The sequence below is a fragment of the Microcaecilia unicolor genome, chromosome 1, assembly GCF_901765095.1.
Source record: "Microcaecilia unicolor chromosome 1, aMicUni1.1, whole genome shotgun sequence".
Classification (NCBI taxonomy): Eukaryota; Metazoa; Chordata; class Amphibia; order Gymnophiona; family Siphonopidae; genus Microcaecilia; species Microcaecilia unicolor.
The window spans coordinates 34,234,945-34,256,101 of NC_044031.1; the positions used below are offsets into that span (position 1 = coordinate 34,234,945).

A 21,157-nucleotide genomic window follows, 5' to 3' on the forward strand; every position below is an offset into this window, starting at 1 on the left:
TGATACTTTATATGGATACTAGAGTTTGATTTGTCCTTGCCTCTCTCAGGGCACAGGCCGTAGAAGTCTACCCAGCACTGTTCTTGTACTAAGTTCTGGAGCTAACATCGAAGCCCCTTAAAATTTACACTCCACTTTGTGGTCGATAATTATATGAAACTTAAATAGTAATTTGCTTGTTTATATAATTTTTCATTTCCAAATTGTGTATTATTCATAAATGTGAAATTATGTTTGTTAAAAAGCTTAATAAAAAATAAAGTAAAAAAAAAATTTACACTCCAGCCCAGTAATTTATTCTCTGAGCAGTCTGTAGTGATAAAGTAAGTAGGCTGTACCTTTAGAGCAATACACATACAACCAAGGAGGTTTGATTGAGAAAACAAAAGACGGCATGATGTCAAAATGTTGAAGCCACTTAGGTTTGTCTCAGTTTCCCCTTCCCCATGCAGCTGTCATTCTGCACACACTCAAAACAAAGCAAGTAAACCCATGAGCTGCTGCTTCCACATTGTCGTTCTTTATTGTTGGTGGCATTTTTTATTTAATCTCACTTATATTTTCAAACGTGCCAGATTGTGCAGAAGAAAAAGATGGTTTGTGGGAACTTGCTCCTTTTGTTTTGTGGAATGCAGTGAAGGGTCAAGCACTGGTGGGGAAATGGTGTTTCAAAGCAGATGAAGAGTTTAAAGAGATAAAGAGTACACTTGAACCAATGTCTGTATATGGTATAATGGGGATGGAGGTGGGGAAATACAAGACCAGACATATCCAGGGGTATGTTAACTTGGGGAAAGAAAGAAAAAGAATGAGTGGATAAAAATAATGCCAAGAGCTCACCTTGAAGTGAGAGTATATGTGGGGGTGTTTTAACAATCTTGAATAGTTTTGTGTCATCTGTAAATTTAATCACCTCACTCATTCCAATTTCTATATCATTTATAAATATGTTAAATAGCACTGGTCCTAGTACTGATCACTGTTCACCCTCTTCCATTGAGAGAAATGACCATTTAACCCTACCCTCTGTTTTCTGTCCAATAACAAATTCTTAGTCCACAGCAGAACCTTGCCTCGCATCCCATGACTAATTTTCTCAGGAGTCTCTCATGAAGAACTTTATCAAAAGCTTTCTGAAAATCTAGATATACTACATCAACTGATTCACCTTTATCCACAGGTTTATTCATGCTTTCAAAGAAATGAAGCAAATTGGTGAGGCAAGACTTCCCTTGGCTGAACCCATGCTTACTCTGTCCCATTAAACCATGTTTGTCACGTGTTCTGTAATTTTATTCTTTATAACAGTTTCCACTATTTTGCCCGGCACTTATGTCAGGCTTACCAGTCTGTAATATTCTGGATCAACCCTAGAACCCTTTTTAAAAATCAGAGTCACATTGACCACCCTCCAATCTTCAGGTACTATGGACGATTTTAACGACAGGTTACATATTACTAACAGCAGATCAGCAATTTTATGCTTGAGTTCTTGAGTACCCTTGGATGTATACCTTCCGGTCCAGGTGATTTACTACTCTTTAATTTGTCAATTTGACTCAGTACGTATTCCAGGTTCAACGAGATTTCTTTCAGTTCCTCCACATCATCACCCTTGAAACAATAGATTTGCTTGCTTTGTTTTGAGTGTACTAGATGACGGCTGCACCAGGGAAGGGGAAATATAGACTAACCAAATTGGCTTCAACTCTTGACGTCATCCCATCTCCTGTTTTCGTCAACCTCTTTGGCTGTAGCAGACAAGGAGGTTTAATAGACAGGAGATGAAGTGACGTCAGAACGCTGAAACCAATTAGGTCAGTCTAAGTTTCCCCTTCCCAGCGCAGCTGTCATCCCCGTTCACTCAAAACAAAGCAAGCAAATCTATGAGCTGCTGCATCCACCTTGTCATTCTTTATTGTTGGTCGCATTTTTATTTAATCTCACCTATGTTTTCAAACATGCCAGCTTGTGCAGCATACGGATGTACACAGAAGAAGTATAATAATGGAATAGCTTTTTATAGGTAGAGTAGTAATTTGTTATAAATCTTATTCAGTGGTCAGTTGGAAGGGGCTGGTTACAGGGACACCTTAACATGTGTTATACTCGTGCAGAGATTTTTTTTCTCTTGGTAATGGGCTACTAAAACAGATTTCATGTTATGAGAATCAGATGCTCAACATTCAGAGTTTCTATCTATTTATTTATTTGACATTCATTTCCCACATTTAACATGTATTAGGTTGAAACCAGGGAGCATTTGAAAACTTTTTTTTTTCTGTACCTAGATCAAAAGAGAAAGATGGATTGTGGGAACTTGCTCCTTCTGTTTTGAAGAATGCAGTGGTATATTATAAAAATGCACTTAATATTGTTTATTACTATTATTTACTACTGGCTGATAAACTGCAGAAGTTAACCAAGTCAACTTCATGCTACGTTATATCATTTTTAATAGCATTTTCTCAGTTATTACCCAAATACAAATAAAATTATAATGTTAATTATACGACCGTGTCTGCCTCTTATGGTAGTTAGGATAAACTGGTCCTGGAATTATCCAAGGCAGTCAAGTTTGTCAGGATATTGACAATGAATATTCATGAGAGAGATTTGCATACAGTGCAATGGATGGAACTCCTTTTTATTTCATAAGGAAGAAGTTTGGTTGCCGCAAACAGTATTCAGTTCATATTAGATCGTACTTGACCCCCGTTGCAGGCGCTGTGTATTGGGTCCTTATTGGAAAATCAGTTTTTATGATTAAAGGCACTGTGTCCCGTTTCTGAAGGCTCTTGGTGCTTTTTGCTATATCTTAGCAAAAAGATAAGAACAAGGAACTTGGCTGTGTCTCCACTAACCCTTAATTATAGCTTCTTTATGATAATCATAGCATGTCAGCTGCTTGACCAGAAAACGTACCAAAAAGCTTAGACGTGTCACCCCGGTCAGGCGAAGTGAGCCCTGGGCCACTACCGATAACCGGCAGCGGCAGGAGAACCATCCAAACAGGAAGCAAGGCGGATCACAGTCAGACGGGCACAGGCCGGACTGGAACAGCTGGACTGGAACAGAAGCAATACGCAGCAAGCAGGAGAATAGTCCACAACCCCAGCAGAGTCTTACCGGCAGGCAGCAAAGCAGAAGGGAAACCAGGAACCAAACAGAGTCTATAGGCTGGCGGCGATCAGTAGAAAAACCAGGAATCAAGCAGGGACTTGGGCAGGCAGCAAACAGTAGAAAAAACCAGGAAACATGCAGGGTCTTGGCAGGCAGCAGACAGTAGAATAAACCAGGAAACGCACAGGGTCTTAGCAGACAGCAGATAGAAGTATAAACCAGGAAACATACAGGATCTAGGCAGGCAGCAAACAGTAGAATAAACCAGGAAACAAGCAGGGTCTAGCTGAAACTGAAAGTAGCACGGATAGCACTGCAACAAACTCTCACAGCTGAAAACTCCTCTGAGGACCTCTGTTGCAAGACAAACTAGAAAGCTTCCAGGTGGTTAATAAAGGAAAAATACAAGGGAGATCACCAGGTACGGGTACTGCGTAGGTCCAAAAACTCCCAAGACAGACTGGAAGGCTGGAAGATCCGGACCGGAATATCTTCTGAACATGGGAAACAGCAAGCAGTGAGTCCATAGCAGCCACCAGGTGGCGAGATGAATGAGAGCATGAAACATGAACAAAATCGTAACACTTGAACTGGAAGCCAGTGCAATTTAAATTAAATAAAGTGTGACGTGGTCAGTGACTCTGCCTCCACAAATCAACTTGGCTGCCGCATTTTGCATGTGCTGTAAGAGCTGAACAGAAGAATTAGGTAATCCCAGCAAGACTATATTACAGTAGTCTAATTGACTTGTTATTGTAACCTGCAATACCATTCTTCAATGCGATTGTTCCAGAAAAGTCTTAATTCTATGGAAAAGTTTGAGTTTTAAGTAAGCTTTCCAAACTCTTTCATTAAGAAGGGCTTCCATGTTCAAAGTAGAGTCCAGTGTTACCCCCAAGATTTTGATACTGGTCTAAAGTGAAATCTCAGCATCTGACAATTTTACTGTTGTGCCTGGTTATCACCACATCTTTGCTCCCAACCCCCAAAATATTAGTTTTAATAGGATTAATCTTTAAATCGTTCATCCATCGAGAGATATGATGAAAGATGTCATCAATGTGGCAGTCTCTTGAAGAGTATATTATCACAGGAAATACCAAAGTAACATCATCAGCTGAGGACAATAAATGATATAACTCACTCAAGTAGACATTAAATAAGAAAGGGGAACCCTGAGGGACACCCCGGTCCATATTCCATGAGTAAGAAAGAGATCCATTCCAAACAACCTGTAGATTACGGTGTTGCAAAAATCCTGCAAAACACTTATAGAAAGTATCTGATACTCCCATATAAGATAATCAAGTCAAATGAGCGTCGATTATTAAGTCAAAGGCTGCTGACAGATCTAATTGCATTACCAAAGGTGGCATGCCTTTGTCTAAATTACATCTCAGGTCTGTCAATAATGCTAATAGAACTGTTTCTGTGCTAAAGTCAAGGCGGAGACCTGACTATCTATTGTAATAGATGATGCTGATGTAAATAATCCTGTAATTGTATCCCAACTACTGCCTCAGGTCTATAATTTAAAAATTGTTTAGAATCTAATGTTGGTCCTTTCATTAAAGGGGTTAACATAATATAACTTAATTGAACAGGCATGTTCCTTTCCTTTAAATGTTGATTCACTTAGGCCCCCTTTTATCAAGCCGCAGTAATGCCAACAAAGCTCGTTCACTTTGAATGTGCTCTGTCAGCATTGCTGTGTGGCAGCCTCTAGCACGGCTTGATGAAAGGGCACCTAAATCAGTCAGAAAAGTCAAAGAAAATGACGGCATATGTTAAAAACACATGGTAAACTTAAGGGGTCTTTTACTAAGCTGCAGTAATGTTTTTATGCTAATGATTAGCACTCACTAAACCCTAGAGATGCCCATACTATGGGCGTCTCTAGAGTTTAGCACATTCTAATCATTAGCATGTGCTAAAAATGCTACCGTGGCTTAGTAAAACACCCCCTTAGAGAACAGCTTCTCAATAAGTTTGATCAACCACTGAGAAAGTGCTCCAATAGCGATCTACTGGAATACCATCTGATTGTGGTCTCCTTAAATTAATTGCCAAAGAGTTCCGTTCATTATCCCCCAAACTCAGTCTACCCTTACTCAATTACACTTGGATTTGAAAGGAGGCAAAATCATCCTAAGAAACACCCAAATTAAGATTCTGCTGCTCAGGTGGAGAAGAAAGACTTCGAACAACGTTAAAACGTTCTTTAGAGGAGTTACCTGATTCTAGTAAAGAAACTGACTCCTAAGCTACAGTGTATGGGCTTCAATCTTAGTCTCTTGAATTTACTCCTAACACCCACCTTACAACTTCCATTGTACCAGACACGTATAGGCAACTTACCAAGGTGTGTTTGAACATTTCTTTCAATCAAGCCTGTGGCACCCAAAGTGATGGGAAATACTTCCATGGCTTATTGCAGTTTATATAAAATACATTTAAAAATACAAATACAAAATAAGCAGAGAAAAGAAAACTCAAGAGTTTACAGAGTTCCCAGTGAATGAAATGTGCCACACACCATGACAGGAATGAACCTCACTCCTAGGCCAGGCTATGTGGAGAAGGATCTCAGTCCCTCAAATTTACTGCTAACGTTCGCCATCATACCACAGAGAGCTTCCTTTTAGGATTCATAAAATGTAACATGTACAGGCAGCCTATGCAAGTGTGTTTGGAAATTCTTTTCGATGAAGCCTGTAGCTCTCAACATGATGGAAAATAGGTCTGAATTCTTCTGCCACATTTTTTTGTTCTCGGGCTGCATTTGTTCCTGCCTTAGGATCTTCTGTCTCTCCATATGATTCACAGGTTAATTGGATTTTCTGATGTCTTATATGTCTTCCTTTCCCAGTGAAGCTTTTACTGCACTCAGTACCTGTAAATTGTTTCAGTCCTGTGTGGGTTTTCTGAAGTGTGTGGTCAGTGTTCCCTTCTCATTAAAACTTTTACCACACTCAGTGCATGAAAATGGTTTCACTCCTAAATGGTTGTTTTGATGTCTTCCAAGTTTTCCATTATGAATGAAACTTTTACCACACTCACTACATGTAAATGGTTTCTCTCCTGTGTGGAGTCTCTGGTGTTTGGTCAGTGCTCCCTTCTCAGTAAAGCTTTTACCACACTCACTACATGTAAATGGTTTCTCTCCTGTGTGGATTCTGTGGTGTATAGTCAATTTTCCCTTTGTACTAAAGCTTTTACCACACTCACTACATTTAAATGGCTTTTCTCCTGTGTGGATTCTGTGGTGTATGGTCAATTTTCCCTTTGTACTAAACATTTTACCACACTCGCTACATTTAAATGGCTTTTCTCCTGTGTGGATTCTCTGATGGGTGGCCAGTGTTTTCTTCTCAGTAAAGCTTTTTCCACACTCACTACATGTAAATGGCTTCTCACCTGTGTGTCTTCTCTGGTGTATGGTCAGTGTTCCCTTTATGCTAAAGCTTTTACCACACTCACTACATGTAAATGGCTTCTCACCTGTATGGATTTTATGGTGTGTGATCAGTGTTGCCTTTACACCAAAGCTTTTACCACACTCACTACATGTAAATGGCTTCTCACCTGTATGGATTTTCTGGTGTGTGATCAGTGTTACCTTTACACTAAAGCTTTTACCACACTCAGTACACATAAATGGCTTCTCTCCTGTGTGGATTCTCTGGTGTATGGTCAATTTTCCCTTTGTACTAAAAGTTTTACCACACTCACTACATTTAAATGGCTTCTCTCCTGTGTGGATTCTCTGATGGATGGTCAGTGTTTTCTTCTCAGTAAAGCTTTTACCACACTCATTACAAGTAAATGGCATCTCGCCTGTATGGATTTTCTGGTGTGTGATCAGTGTTGCCTTTAGAGTAAAGCTTTTACCACGCTCACAACACATAAATGGCTTCTCTCCTGTATGGATTCTCTTGTGTATGGTCAATTTTCCCTTTGTCCTAAAGATTTTACCACACTCACTACATGTAAATGGCTTCTCTCCTGTGTGGATTCTCTGGTGTATGGTCAATTTTCCCTTTGTACTAAACATTTTACCACACTCACTACATTTAAATTGTTTTTCTCCTGTGTGTTTTCTCTGGTGTGTGATCAGTGTTCCCATTTTACTAAAGCTTTTACCACACTCCCTACACATAAATGGCTTCTCTCCCGTGTGAATTCTCTGGTGTATGGTCAGTTTCCCCTCCTCATTAAAGCTTTTATCACACTCAGTACATGTAAATGTCTTCCCTCTTGTGTGTAGTCTCTGGTGTTCTGTGAAACCTACCTTCTGCCTGAAACTCTTATTACACTCAATACAAGTAAATAGTTTCATTCCTGTGCGGATTCTCCAATGTCTAGCGCATGCTCCCTTCTGACTGAAGCTTTTACCACAATCAGTAGATGTAAATGGTTTCGCTACTGAATGAAGACTCTTGCGCATTGTGAGGTTTCCTTCCCAACAAGCTTTAGCAGAAGTGTCTGATTCCTCACCAGTTTGAGCTTTTTGAAGATCTGTGACTGCTTCCTCTCGACTAAAGCTTTTCTGACGTTCAGCACTTGAAACTGATCTCTGTCCTTGGTGGAATTTTGCATTTTTTGTAAAATGTTCTTCCTTGTTGGAGCTTTTCTCACGTCCAGGACATGAAGGTGTTCTTTCATCAGTGATGTTTTTCTTATGTTTTAAAATGTCTGCTTTGCTTGTAAAGCTTTTCCCATGTTCTGTACTTGTACACAATCTAGTTTCTTTATTAGTTTTCTTGAGTTGCATTAGCTGTTTCTTCCTACTGAAACCTTTCCCACATTCAGAACCTGTAAAATGTTTCTCTTTTATGACTGTTTTCTGTTGCCCCTGTAGTTCTCTCTTTTGACTGACGTTTTCCCCACTGTCCGTACATGTAGACGATCTCTCTTCAGTATCAGATCTGTGATGTGATTTTAGATCGACATGATTGCTGAGGAATATCTCACAAATATCAAAGGAACAGCTTTGATCTCTCATCTGGTTTCTCTCCTCTTCCCCTGTCTCTATGATATTACTGGTACCGTTTTCACACAGAGCTGAGCCTCCTGTTGAATATTTTTGTTTATTTTGATTTTTTCCCTTTTCTCCCCTGTCAGAACAGGAATAAGTCTCCTCTTTCTCTCTTTCTGATAACACCTTTTCCCCTTCGGGCCTCTCACTGAGCTTCCAGTTATGTGTCTCTGTATTACTGTTTTTAGGATCCTCTTGTTCTAAATAAAAAGAAAGAGGGTTGAGTATTATTATATGACATAAAAAACAAGAGGCCGAAAATGCTGTCATCAAAACATATCACAAGCAAAAAGCAGCAATGACGAGCCAGTAATTATTAAATTGTAAAATGGACAAACAATCCACCTAAAGCCACCTAGATAAACATTTTCTTTATATATTTGAAAGGGAGGGGGGTCTGTGTTTTTGGTTTTATAAGAAGATTCTTATACCCCTTTATTTGTGTTTATCTTTAGGGGGATTGTTTGTCCATTTTACAATTTATAATTTTACCCCTGAATGCCGAAACATGTTGGGCTGACGAACTAATGGAAAATGTATTTTAGACTTATACTTTCCACCACTTAAAAGGCTGTTTTGATACCTTAAAGGATTTAAAGAAATAATTACTGGCTCCTCATTACTGCTTTGTTATTGTAGGAGAAGAACAATTTAACAAGTTTAAGGGCCGTAGGGATGCCATGCGAGAAATCAGCAGATACCAAAAAGAAGATCTATTTCTCATGGTTCATTTTCCGCAGACGAGCAATGGCTCTGCCAAGTCTACCTGACTAAAAATGTTTTTATGGATTTTCCTCTTTTGAAACCCTCTATCACTGTTTCTTTGACCACATCCTCTGGTACAGTCCAACACTTAATTATGCACTGCAGGTAAAACAACCTTTCTACGTTCTATTAGGCTTCCGTGGCGGGCGTCATGTTGCGGTTGTCCGAGTCTTGCGGTGGAGATAGCCAGCCGGACCCGAAGGAAGGGAGCTGCCTGACTGCGGGGACAGGGAGCACATGGAGCCTGAGGAAGCAAAAAAACACCTGGCTGGCTACTATTGTTGGCGGGGGGCCTGAGCCCCCCGAGGCCTCCCCGTAGCTACGCCACTGGAACAAGCCACAGGAGAGGAGGAGGACAACGATGCTGAGAAGGAACCTGAGCCCAAGGTTTGGAAGCTGGTTGTTAAAGTTTAACAACCGGCTCCTAAAATGCTTAAAACATGAACAAACGGCTCATGTGAGCAGGCTCCAGCACTCCACTGCCTGGCTGCAAAAGGTAGAGGGGTGAAGGGAGGGAGGAAGGCAGACACGGAAACACCGGAACGGGAACGGTTTTGCTCCCACATCTGTGGTAAATGGCCAGGTGTTCTTTCTTTTACTGTGGATTTACCGCATATTACTGTGGTTTACTGCAGATTCCCATCCCCGTGTCATTCTCTAACTCAAACATGAAATTGCTGATGTGCTGTTAGTGATTTGTAACCAGTTAAAATCGTCCGTAGTACCTGAAGATTGGAGGGTAGCCATTGTAATGCCAATTTTTAAAAGGGGATCCAGGGGTGATCCGGGAAGTTACAGACCGGTAAGCCTGACTTCAGTGCTGGGCAAAACAGTGGAAACTATTATAAAGAATAAAATTATGGACCATATAGATAACCATGGTTTAATGTGACAGAGTCAGCTTGGGTTCAGCCGAGTGAAATCTTGCCTCACCAATTTGCTTCATTTCTTTCAAGGCTTGAATAAACATGTGGATAAAGGTGAGCCGGTTGATGTAGTGTATCTAGATTTTCAGAAAGCTTTTGATAAAGTTCCTCATGAGAGACTCATGAGAAAATTAAAGAGTCATGGGATAGGAGGCAAGGTTCTGGTGTGGATTAGGAATTGGATATTGGACAGAAAAGAGAGAGTAGGGTTAAATGGTCAGGTCATTTCTCTCAATGGAGGAGGGTGAATAGTGGAGTGCCGCAGGGATCTGTACTGGGACAGGTGCTATTTAACATATTTATAAATAATCTGGAAATCGAAACGTGAGGTAATTGAATTTGCAGATGACACAAAACTAGTCAAAGTTGTCAAAGCACATGTGGATTGTGAAATCTGCAGGAAGGAAACTGGTTGGCAGATGAAAATTAATGTAGATAAATGCAAAATGATGCACATTGCAAAGAGAAATCCAAATCACAGTTACCTGATGCTGAACTCCACCTTAGGAGTCAACACTCAAGAAAAATAATATGCTGAAATCTTCTGCTTAGTGTGCGGTTGTAGCTAAAAAAAAAAAGATGCTAGGAATTATTAGGAAAGGGATGCAAATTAAGACCAAGAATATTATAATGTCTCCGTATCACTCCATAGTGCTACTTCGCCTTACGTACTGTGTTCAATTCCTGTCACTGTATCTCAAAAAAGATATAGTGGAATTAGAAAAGGTTCAAACAAGAGTGACCAAAATGATAAGGGGGATGGAACTTCTTTCATATGAAGAGAGGCTAAAGAGGTTAGGGCTCTTCAGCATGGAAAAGAGACGGATAAGGGGGGATACGATTGAGGTCCTTAAAATTCTGAGTGGTGTAGAATGGGTAAAAGTGAATCGATTTTTCAGTCTTTCAAAAAGTACAAAGACTACGGGGCACTCAATGAGGTTACAAGGAAATACTTTTAAAACAAATAGGAGGAAATATTTTTTCACTCAAAGAATAGTTAAGCTCTGCAACTCACAGCCAGGGGATGTGATTAACGGTGGTTAGCATATCTGGGTTTAAACAAAGGTTTGGACAAGTTCCTGGCGGAAAAGTCTATAGTCTGTAATTGAGATGTTATGTTCTTCACTGAACAGGTAATTAAACTCTGGAATGGATTGCCAGAAAAGCATTTAGCTTAGCCCCTCCCCAGATCGAAAATAAGTATAGCCATACTGGGTCAGATCAATGGTTCGTCTAGCCAAGTATCCTTCTTCCAGCAGTGGCCAATCCAGGTCACAAGTACCTGGCAGAATCCCAAATCCTACTTCCGCAAGGGTGGCCCTTGGCAGAGAGAAGGTCCCAGTCAATGGCACACAGCCTGTGCCAGGACCCTGTACGAAGAAAGGAACGTTTGAGATAAATGCGCTGGGGTTGGGGGGAGGGGTGTCAGAGAAGGAAAATGCCGGAGCGAGAGAAGGGCAAGGGAGAGGGAGTTCCAGACCTGGGGACAGAGAGATGTGGGGAGGAAGTATTGCCCCCCCCCCCCCCCCCCCAGTGCTCTGGGCCCTCAGGCACTGCCCAGTTTTCTTCATGGTCAATCCACCCCTGCTGCTATGCTGTGAGAACATCGTATGGTATCTGTGCACTTTTTTACAATTATGTTTTTATTTTTTACAATTAATATGTATGTTTTTACTATACGATTTATATTGTCTGTACTAATAGTTTTAATGCTTTATTTGTATGTATAGACCCCAGATGCAAGCAATTTGCTGAAACACAGACGGTGTCGGGTCCTTCAAGAAACTCCGCTTCCTTCAACCTCCCAGGTCCATCCATGGTTCACTAGAGTTCTTCTATTGTGTTGTTTGGTTTCTGTTGCTGATTCCCTCTTTCTTGCTTGCATTGTATATGGAATGGGTCATTTCGCCATCACTCGTTATCAGTCACATCGGCTTCCTCCACTGAGACTCACGCACTGCCAGTCACTCCTTAATGTGCCTGAGAAGAGATTTTAAGAATAACGGGGAAACCCTTACCTAGAGACATCACAATCTCATAGTTCTCCTTCATCACCTCCCTCCAAAGCTCCTTCTGCTCCTCATCTAAATACTCCCACTCCTCCTGAGAGAAAGAGACAGTGATGTCCTCAAATGTCACCTGCATCTGAAACACAAACCAGAAACACACTCAAGGACATGGGGAGGTGCTCAGAATGCATTAGATATCAGTTCCTGTCATGTTACCTCCCTCAGGCCTTTGTTTTGGGGTTGTCACTGCATACATTTAAAAAAAAAAACTGCTTTACCTATAATATGTTTTGTGTAGAATTCCTCCGGCATAAACACCCGGCTCTTCTGTGCTCCAGGACTGATTCCACCTAAGCTGTCTCCCCCCCCCCCCCCAGTATTCTCAGTCTCCGCTCACTGGGTAAATCTCTCTTATCTGCACCCTTCTCCTCCACCGCTAACTCCAGACTCCGTTCCTTCTATCTTGCTGCACCGTATGTCTGGAATAAACTTCCTGAGCCGGTACGCCAAGCCTAATCTCTGGCCATCTTCAAATCTAGGCTAAAAACCCACCTCTTTGATGTTGCTTTTAACTCCTAAACCTAAACCTTCAACTGTCCCCTACCCCTGATATATTCTGTCTGTCCTAACCCTTATCCCTTACTTGTCCTGTCTGTCTGTCATAATTAGATTGTAAGCTCTATTGAGCAGGGACTGTCTCTCCATGTTCTAGTGTGAAGCACTGCGTATGTCTGGTAGCGCTATAGAAATGATAAGTAGTAGTAGTATGAACCCGTCCCTAAGAAGGATAAGCCCCCCAGCTTTATTTCTCTTTTCCCTCATTCCAGCATCCCCACCTCCTCTGCCAGGTCTTTCGCCATTCCACCCAGTGCGCACACATCCCATGACTCTCTGTCAATCAGTGTCTCCCCCCCCCCACACACACACAGTAAAGATACCCAGAGCTCTCTCTCATATCTACCCCATTGCATACATACACTAGTTATCCTTCTGAAATCCCTGTTGCCCCCAGCAAACATAGTTCCACAGTTATCTCAGAATACCCCCCACCCCCCACAGCCCCCTGCTCACAACCCGCCACAGTTCTCTCAACCTCTCCAGCACTCACAGCATCCTAGCCGTCCCAAACCCACCCTAACGCACACAGACCCCCGCAGCTCTTTCTGAATGCTGCCAATACATCTGTGTTCTCTGTCTCCCTCCCTTGGTACATACACCCATCTACTCCCCCCACCTATGGAATTCAGCCATGGTACTGCACTCGCATATTTTACCCATGGCACCCCCCCCGGTTGCCCTCCTTCTCCCTATTCACACTTTCAGTGTTTACACCCCTCTTCAGCTTTCCCTTTTCATCCCCTCTCACACTCCCCAAGCTCTGCCTTCACCCTCCAGTAGTACTGCTTGACTTGACCCATTCATTACCTCTTATTTCCCTCCTTCCCTGATGCCCTACACAAGTGGAGCAGCAAGAGGACAGGTGCTGCATGCCAGATCCTGATTGTCAGCTGACTTTGACTACTGAATTTGAACCGTGAGTCTCTACGGTGGCCCCCATGGTTCAAATTTAGCTATCAGAGCCAGGGCGGCAGAGGAGTAGGACATAACCCAACATGCAGCCGTTCTCCTTCTCCTCTGTGGTAAGTATTGGGGAGTTAGAGGGCAAGAAATTAAGTGGAACAAGGAGGGCGGTGCCACAGGAGGGGGGGTGCATTACTTGGTGGTGGTGGGGAGTGAGAAGGATTCAGTTTGTGAGTTCTGGGGGAATCGATATTGACAGTTTCAGCACCTGTGCAGAATTTCCTCAGGAATAGGATGATTTTATTTATTTATTTATTTGTTACATTTGTACCCCACATTTTCCCACCTAATTGCAGGCTCAATGTGGCTTACATGGTATTGATAGACTAACTGGAGCGCTAGTCTCTCCAGGAGAGCCATGAAGAAAAGGGCAGCAGAATACCAGGGTACAACCGTAGAAAGAAAGTACTCCTCAACCAGCTCGCTCTGGACTTAGGGATGAAAGAACAGAGCCAAGAGAACAAAAGGAGACAAAAAGAGCCTCGAGAGCCACAATGCGGAGAAAAGACCCCCAAGGTGCCAAGAAGCCTCAAAAGGAGCAAAGAAGAATTCAAACTCCAGCAATGGAGAGGCTTCTTGCCAGCCACCAAGAGGCTACGGCAAGAAAAGGTGCCACAGGAATGGCAGCTAACAGGAGACAAGGCAGCCTTGTCTAGCAATCTGAACGGCGGTATGCCACAGCTGCCGAGAAGTTACTGTATCCAACCCGCAGAGAAGAGCTGGGGTTGACCGACAAGGTGAAACAGTGCCCAGCAGGCAAAGGTGAAAATACGCTCCACACTCAGAGACTGAACTGTGCTCAAGGGACAGAAATGAAGCTGCGCTCATCAGGCAGAGTAGGATCCGTGCTCAACGAGAACAAAAGGATTTGCACTCAAAGAACACAAACTGAGCCATGCACCATGGGCAGAGAAAGAGTTGCACACCTCTGGCAAAGATAGAAATGCACTGAACAAGCAGAGAAGAAGCTGAGAGTAACAGATGGAGGATGAGCAGTGCCCCACTGAAAGAGCTGGATGTTAGAGGAATCTGCAGAACTGAAGCTGCGGTAGCGATGGAACTGTGTATAAAACGCAGACAAGGAGCTGCTTTCCACATGCAAACAAGAAGCTGTGCTCTGGACGCCAGCAAGGAACTGCACTCCAGACGCCGACAAGGAGCTATGCTTCCTACGCGGACATGAAGCTGGTCAGCACCTGCAGTCACAGAGCTGTGCTCCACATACCGCCCTGGAACTGGGCCCAATCTGCAGAGAAGAGTTGTACTAAACACACAGATGGAGCTACACTCAACAGGCGGTGGAGCTGCGCTCCACGCGCAGGCAGGGAGCTGCATTCCAAACGCAGAGAGGGAGCTGCATGCCACACACAGACAAGGAGGTGCGTTCCACAGGCAGACACAGAGCCGTGTTCTACATGCAGACACCGGACTGCGCCCCACACTGAGACCTGCAGAGAAAGAACTACACTCAACATGCAATGGTGGAGCTGCTTTCAACATAGAGAGAGGAAAGGTTGCAGAAAATGCAGCGAAGGAACTTCACTCAACATGCCATGATAGAGCTATGCTCACATACAGCAATGGAGCTAAACCCAACCTGGAACTGTGGAACTGCGCCCAACATGTAGCGATGGAGCCGTGCCCAACATGGAACGGTGGAACTGCATGGAACAATGAAGCTGTGCTCAACATGTATCGATGGAGCAATGCTCAACATGCAGCGATGGAGCTGCGCTCAACATGCAGCGATGGAGCTGCACTCAGCATGCAGAAATGGAGCTGTGCTCAACATGCAGCGACGGAGCCGTGCCCAACATGGAACGGTGGAACTGCATGGAACAATGAAGCTGTGCTCAACATGTATCGATGGAGCAATGCTTAACATACAGCGATGGAGCTGCACTCAGCATGCAGAAATGGAGCTGTGCTCAACATGCAACGATGGAGCCGTGCCCAACATGGAACGGTGGAACTGCATGGAACAATGAAGCTGTGCTCAACATGTATCAATGGAGCAATGCTCAACATGCAACAATGGAGCTGCGCTCAACATGCAGCGATGGAGCTGCACTTAGCATGCAGAAATGGAGCTGTGCTCAACATGCAGCGATGGAGCCGTGCCCAACATGGAACGGTGGAACTGCATGGAACAATGAAGCTGTGCTCAACATGTATCGATGGAGCAATGCTCAACATGCAGCGATGGAGCTGCATTCAACATGCAGTGATGGAGCTTCACTCAGCATGCAGAAATGGAGCTGTGCTCAACATGCAGCGATGGAGCCATGCCCAACATGGAACAGTGGAACTGCATGGAGCAATGAAGATGTGCTCAATATGTATTGATGGAGCAATGCTCAACATGCAGCGATGGAGCTGCACTCAGCATGCAGAAATGGAGCTGTGCTCAACATGCAACGATGGAGCCGTGCCCAACATGGAACGGTGGAACTGCATGGAACAATGAAGCTGTGCTCAACATGTATCAATGGAGCAATGCTCAACATGCAACAATGGAGCTGCGCTCAACATGCAGTGATGGAGCTGCACTCAGCATGCAAAAATGGAGCTGTTCTCAACATGCAGTGATGGAGCTGTCCCCAACATGGAACAGTGGAACTGTATGGAACAATGAAGCTGTGGTCAACATGTATCGATGGAGCAATGCTCAACATGCAGCGATAGAGCTGCACTCAACATGCAGCGATGGAGCTTCACTCAGCATGCAGAAATGGAGCTGTGCTCAAAATGCAAAATGCATACATGGAGCCCTGGGGAACAGCCAGAGAAGAAGGTGCTGCCAGGAGGCTAACAGGAAAGGAGCACAACTTGTGGAAATGCAGACCTGGCGCTGCACTCCCCTGGCCCAGAGGGACTAAAACTACAAGAAGAGAAGGCCCCATGCCCCAAGAGACACTCTCAGCCCCCAAGTTGTCTCTGAGCCACAATGACCACCCTCCTAGCCAACCGAGACGAAGCAGCAGTCAACGTAAAGAAAGAACTCCCACCAAGCGGGAGGTAAGCACCACAGATCTGGAATCCTCAGACCACAGGGAGCAAAAGGCAGCCATAACCAGTGGTGTGCTGGAGCTGGCTCGCACCGGCTCACAAGAGCCGGTTGTTAAATTTTTTGGCATCTTGCGAGCCGGTTGTTGAGGGAGGGCGAGCCGGCTTGCCTTTCCTCCCCCCACCCCGTGAGCTTAAGGGTCACAGACTCCCAGCGCCAGCTCACCTGCCCGCCCTCAGCTCCCCGATAGCCCTCCTTTCCTTCCTGCTGCCGCCCTACCTTTAAATATTTTATTTTTCCTCCAGTTGCGGCGCCGGCACTGAAAGCAGCAGGCTCGGCTCGCCTCCAGCCTTCCCTTTCCTTCCCTCTCACTGTCCTGCCCTCTTCTGATGTATTTCCTGTTTCCGCAAGGGCGACTCAAGGAAAAATAAAATATTTAAAGGCAGTGGCAGCAAGGAAAGGAGGGCTATCGGGGAGCTGAGGGCGAGCAGGTGAGCCGGCGCTGGGGGGTTGGAACTGGAACTCGTTTCGGGGGCTGAAAAGGTGGGCAGGTGGAGGCTGGGACGAGTCACTGTGCATGGATGGGAGGGGAGGATAGAGGGCAAAGGAGAATTGCTGGACATGGAGGGGAGGGGAGAGAGGAGACATCGCTGGATATGGATGGTTAGGGAAGGGCAGAGGAGAATCGCTGGACATGGAAGGGAGGAGAGGATAGGGGCAGAGGAGAATCGCTGGACATGAATGGGAGGGGAGGGCAGAGGAGAATTGCTGCACATGGATGGGAGGGGAGGACAGGGGAGAGAGGAGAGTTGCTGGACATGGATGGATCATGGAGGGGAGGGCAGGAGAAATGATGAACCTGGATGGAGGAGAGAGCAGACAGGAAGGAGATGCACATGAATGGAGGGGAGGGAAGAGAGGAGAAATGCTGGACATGGAGTGGAAGGAAGGGAAGAGAGGAGAAATGTTGGAGGGGAGGAAAGACAGAGGAAGGAGATGCACACAGATGGAGGGGAAGGCAGAGAGGAGAAATGCTGGACATGGATGGAGGGGAGGGAAGAGAGAGGAAGTGAGATGAGCATGGATGGAGGGATGGAGAGAGGAGAAATGCTGGACATGGATCATGGAGGGGGGAGAGGAAAAAAGCTGGACATGGATGGATGAGAGTGAAGAGAGAGGAAGGAGATGCATATGGATGGAGGGGAGGGAAGAAAGAGGAAGGAGATGTATTTCGAGGCTGCCCTTGTAAGTCTTAGCAGCCATTTTAAAGAAGATGCAGCAGGAGGAGGGTCAGTGCCGGCAGTGGGCAGGAAAGACGGGGCATCTTTCCTGCCCCGAAGAATCCACTAGACCACCAGGGATGCTGCCTTCAGGTATGTGCTGTGAGGGGACCCTTTGGCTCTGGGGATCAGAGAGGAGGTCTGTAATTAGTAGGTGAGGTGGGGTGTGGAGGGGAGGATACTGTAAAAAAAAGTTAAATTCTTAAAAATGCTGCCGTCTTATGCATAGGGATGTACACAGAGGAAGTATAATAAGGGAATAACTTTTCATAGGTAGAGTAGTAATTTGTTGTAAATCGTAATCAGTGTGTCATTTGGAGGGGCTTGTTATAGGGACACCTAACCCTGTTATTGGTGCAGAGATTTTTTTTCTCCTGGTAAAGGGCTTCTAAAAAAAGACATCATGTTATGGGAATCAGGTACTCAACGTTCAGAGTTTCTATCTATTTATTTACTTATTTATGGCATTTAATCCCTCATGAATTAGATTGGAGCCTTGGAGCATCTAAAAAATAATAATTTTTTCCCAGAGAGAGTAATGCATTGCCCCCCCCAGGCTCTCTCCCCAGGTATAGCCAGCTCTGCAATTTTTTGTTGGGGGGGGGGGGGGTGCAGAGGTGGAGGGGGGGGCGCAGAGATGGACTGGGGAGAGAGAGCCTGTTGTTAAAAATTTACCAGCATACCACTGGCCGTAAGGCAGTGAGGAAGAAACAACTTTCGCCAGGCCAGGAACAAAGAGGAAGCTGGCCACTAACACCAAACTGAGGAAAACCCAGCTAAGAGAGAGTCGAACTCCAGACCCAGAACACCGCCACTTCCCTGCAGAAAAGTAGAGAAAAGTGCAGAGCTAAGAGGCAATAATCCAGATGCACAGCAATAGATCTGCTCAGCAGGAAAGAACTGCGCCCCTTACAGAAAAAGGAAGGAGTGCCAAATGTGCCAGGAGAGAGGAGCCTTAAAACTAGAAAAGGCAAAATCCGCCTGTGCCAGGCTAAAACTCCCGCACAAAAGCAAGGAAGAGCTGTGGCAAACTAGTCCTAAAAAGGCACATTCCTGTAAAGAGACACTGAACTCAGTCCAAGCAAAGGACTGGCAAGAATGGCGCTTCCGAGGGTACTCAGAAAAGGAATATGAGCTAGCAGTTGCACACCAAGGGCAACTTGGACCCCCGCCAGAAGGAAAGTACCCTGCAGATAAACTGGAGCAGACAGGAGGGATCCACAGGGAGGAGAGAACCAGAACCTCCCTAAGGAAGGGAGGAAAAACTGCTGCCAAAACAAGAATCAAATAGCAGGGGCGTCTCAAGCAAGATGCCTGAAGCAGCAGAGACCGGACGGTCTGAAAAAGAGCTGACAGGAAAGAAAAAATAGCCCTGGACTAAAAAGACGGAGCCTGCAGCCAAACGGAGCCAGCGAGAGACTTCCCCCGCTTTGAAAATTTTAGACCAAGACCTCCAAACCGCAAAGGTACAAGTTCCAGCAACGGGGCCGCCCTCTGAACCAGCCACCCTCTAGGACAGTGGTGTAGCCAGACCTGACATTTTGGGTGGGCCCAGAGCTAATATGGGTGGGCACTATGTATGAGTAGTGTTTCTTGGGATATTACAAAATAATGCCTTAGAATGCACTTGATGATGGATTTCTAAGGAGTCTGCCAAACAGCTGCCCTGAATCAACATAAACCACATACATACTTAATGGAGGGAAAAAACTATATTTTTAAATACAGTTACATTATGCCATTATCCATCAAAGCCATCATTTTGATTACAAGAGTAATCAAAATGCTGACTGGTAGTGGGCTTCTGGGTGGGGGTGGGGGTGGGATCGTCACTGCCTATGGCAAAAAAACTATATGGTGGATACTTGGAATGCCCTCCCGCAGGAGGTGGTGGAGATGAAAACGGTAACGGAATTCAAAAATGCGTGGAATAAACATAAAGGAATCCTGTTCAGAAGGAATGGATCCTCAGAAGCTTAGCCGAGATTGGGTGGCAGAGCCGGTGGGGGGAGACGGGGCTAGTGGTTGGGAGGCGGGGCTAGTGCTGGGCAGAGGTCCTGTGCCCTGAAAATGGCAGATACAAATCAAGGTCAGGTATACACATAAAGTAGCACAAATGAGTTTATCTTGTTGGGCAGACTGGATGGACCGTGCAGGTCTTTTTCTGCCGTCATCTACTATGTTTTATTTATTTATTTATTTGTTTGTTTGTTTGTTTGTTTGTTGCATTTGTATCCCACATTATCCCACCTCTTTGCAGGCTCAATGTGGCTTACAATATATCATGAATAGTGAGAATACATGAGAAAGTATACATTTAGTATAACAGAAGGGTTTTGGGTAACATGAATGGTAGAACATGACAGTACATTAGCAAGCAATCATAGTAAGAAATATTTAAGAATTGTATAAGAATTATATAGAAAATGTGCATTTAGTAATAGTGAAAAAAACATGATAGTAGTTTGGCCGTCAGATATTGTAAGGGCAGTTCTGGGTATGTGTACAGGAGTTCATATTTGTTGATCCTTTTTTGCCCTAGGCAGTGAAGTGCTTATGCCACCCAGAAGCCCACCATTAGCCTGCATTTTGATTACACTCTTGAGTATGAACACATTACATGACACGCTAACATTTTAAAAATATGTGTATTTTACCTGCTGGGCAGCTGCTTGCACGTGGTGAAGAAAAGCACCCTGGCTCCTGTTCCTGTTGTGTGAGGCCGTGGGGGAGTGCTGCTATGATCGATTCGAGAATCGAGAGGAGACTAATAATAAAATCATCTAGACCCAGCTGGCAGGCACAGGGTGGAGGAGCCACGCCCATGACACAGCCAACAGCCTTTCCCAAGCGGCACTGCGTGCGGCGCCATCGTGCCTTGTGCATTGCGGGGAGCAAGGCAGTGCAGCGTGCAGCTGAGCTTCCTTCCATACCAAAATAACCAAACCAGAGTGGCGCAGACACAGTGGCTGAGAAGGTAGTAGTTGAACAGATCGGAAACTGAGCACGAGAAGCGAGAGCAGTGCGGCGCAGGATGGCAATGCAGCGCAGGCCTATGAGGACCAGAAGAGCTGCCATTGCCGACTGCCAAAAAGTAGGCAGGAGGTGGCTGAGCCGCGACAGCAGAAAGGCTGTGGCTGTGTACTTTTTGTCGCTTAAACTGGGTGGGTCTGATGCGAGATTAAGCCCACCTGTAGCTATGCCCCTGGTCTAGGACCATGAAGAGGAGAAAAACAACTGAGTTTCATGATCCAGACACGAACTGTGCCCCACAAAAAACCTGAAGTAACTGGTACCAGCTCGGAAGGGTACAGGATCAGAATCAGACGCCGGCCAGCGAAATTCAAAGAAACTTTGCAAGCGGCATGGGCTTTGACTGTTTGACTGTTTCATTTTGAGGGGGGGAGGGATGGGGCGGAGCATATTAG

General features: G+C 44.7%; 2 protein-coding genes across 3 annotated transcripts in view; both read right to left on the minus strand.

Moving 5' to 3' along the window:
• Positions 1 to 21,157, minus strand: part of LOC115464772 (oocyte zinc finger protein XlCOF6-like) — a 524,570-nt gene that overhangs the window by 265,152 nt on the left and 238,261 nt on the right. The window lies entirely within an intron of this gene.
• On the minus strand, positions 5,251 to 11,907 carry LOC115464687 (oocyte zinc finger protein XlCOF6-like). Of its 2 annotated transcripts, XM_030195053.1 has the most exons (4): positions 11,871 to 11,907; positions 6,743 to 8,361; positions 6,187 to 6,406; positions 5,251 to 6,016 (listed from the first exon to the last, which is right to left on the minus strand). In XM_030195053.1, the coding sequence occupies exons 1-4, from the start codon at positions 11,902 to 11,904 to the stop codon at positions 5,799 to 5,801; spliced, it is 2,091 nt and encodes a 696-aa protein (XP_030050913.1). In that variant the 5' UTR covers positions 11,905 to 11,907; the 3' UTR covers positions 5,251 to 5,798. The 2 variants fall into 2 exon arrangements, with proteins under 2 accessions (XP_030050913.1, XP_030050908.1); XM_030195048.1 differs by having other exon boundaries at positions 6,187 to 8,361.

Excerpts from the sequence above, each read along its gene's own strand:
- LOC115464687 (XM_030195048.1), bottom strand. The coding sequence starts at position 11,904 with ATGAAGGAGAACTATGAGATTGTGATGTCTCTAG. Across the intron at positions 8,362-11,870 it reads TGAGATTGTGATGTCTCTAG|AACAAGAGGATCCTAAAAAC; the intron begins GTAAGGGTTTCC and ends CTTTTTATTTAG. Across the intron at positions 6,017-6,186 it reads AGGAGAGAAACCATTTACAT|GTACTGAGTGCAGTAAAAGC; the intron begins GTAGTGAGTGTG and ends AACAATTTACAG.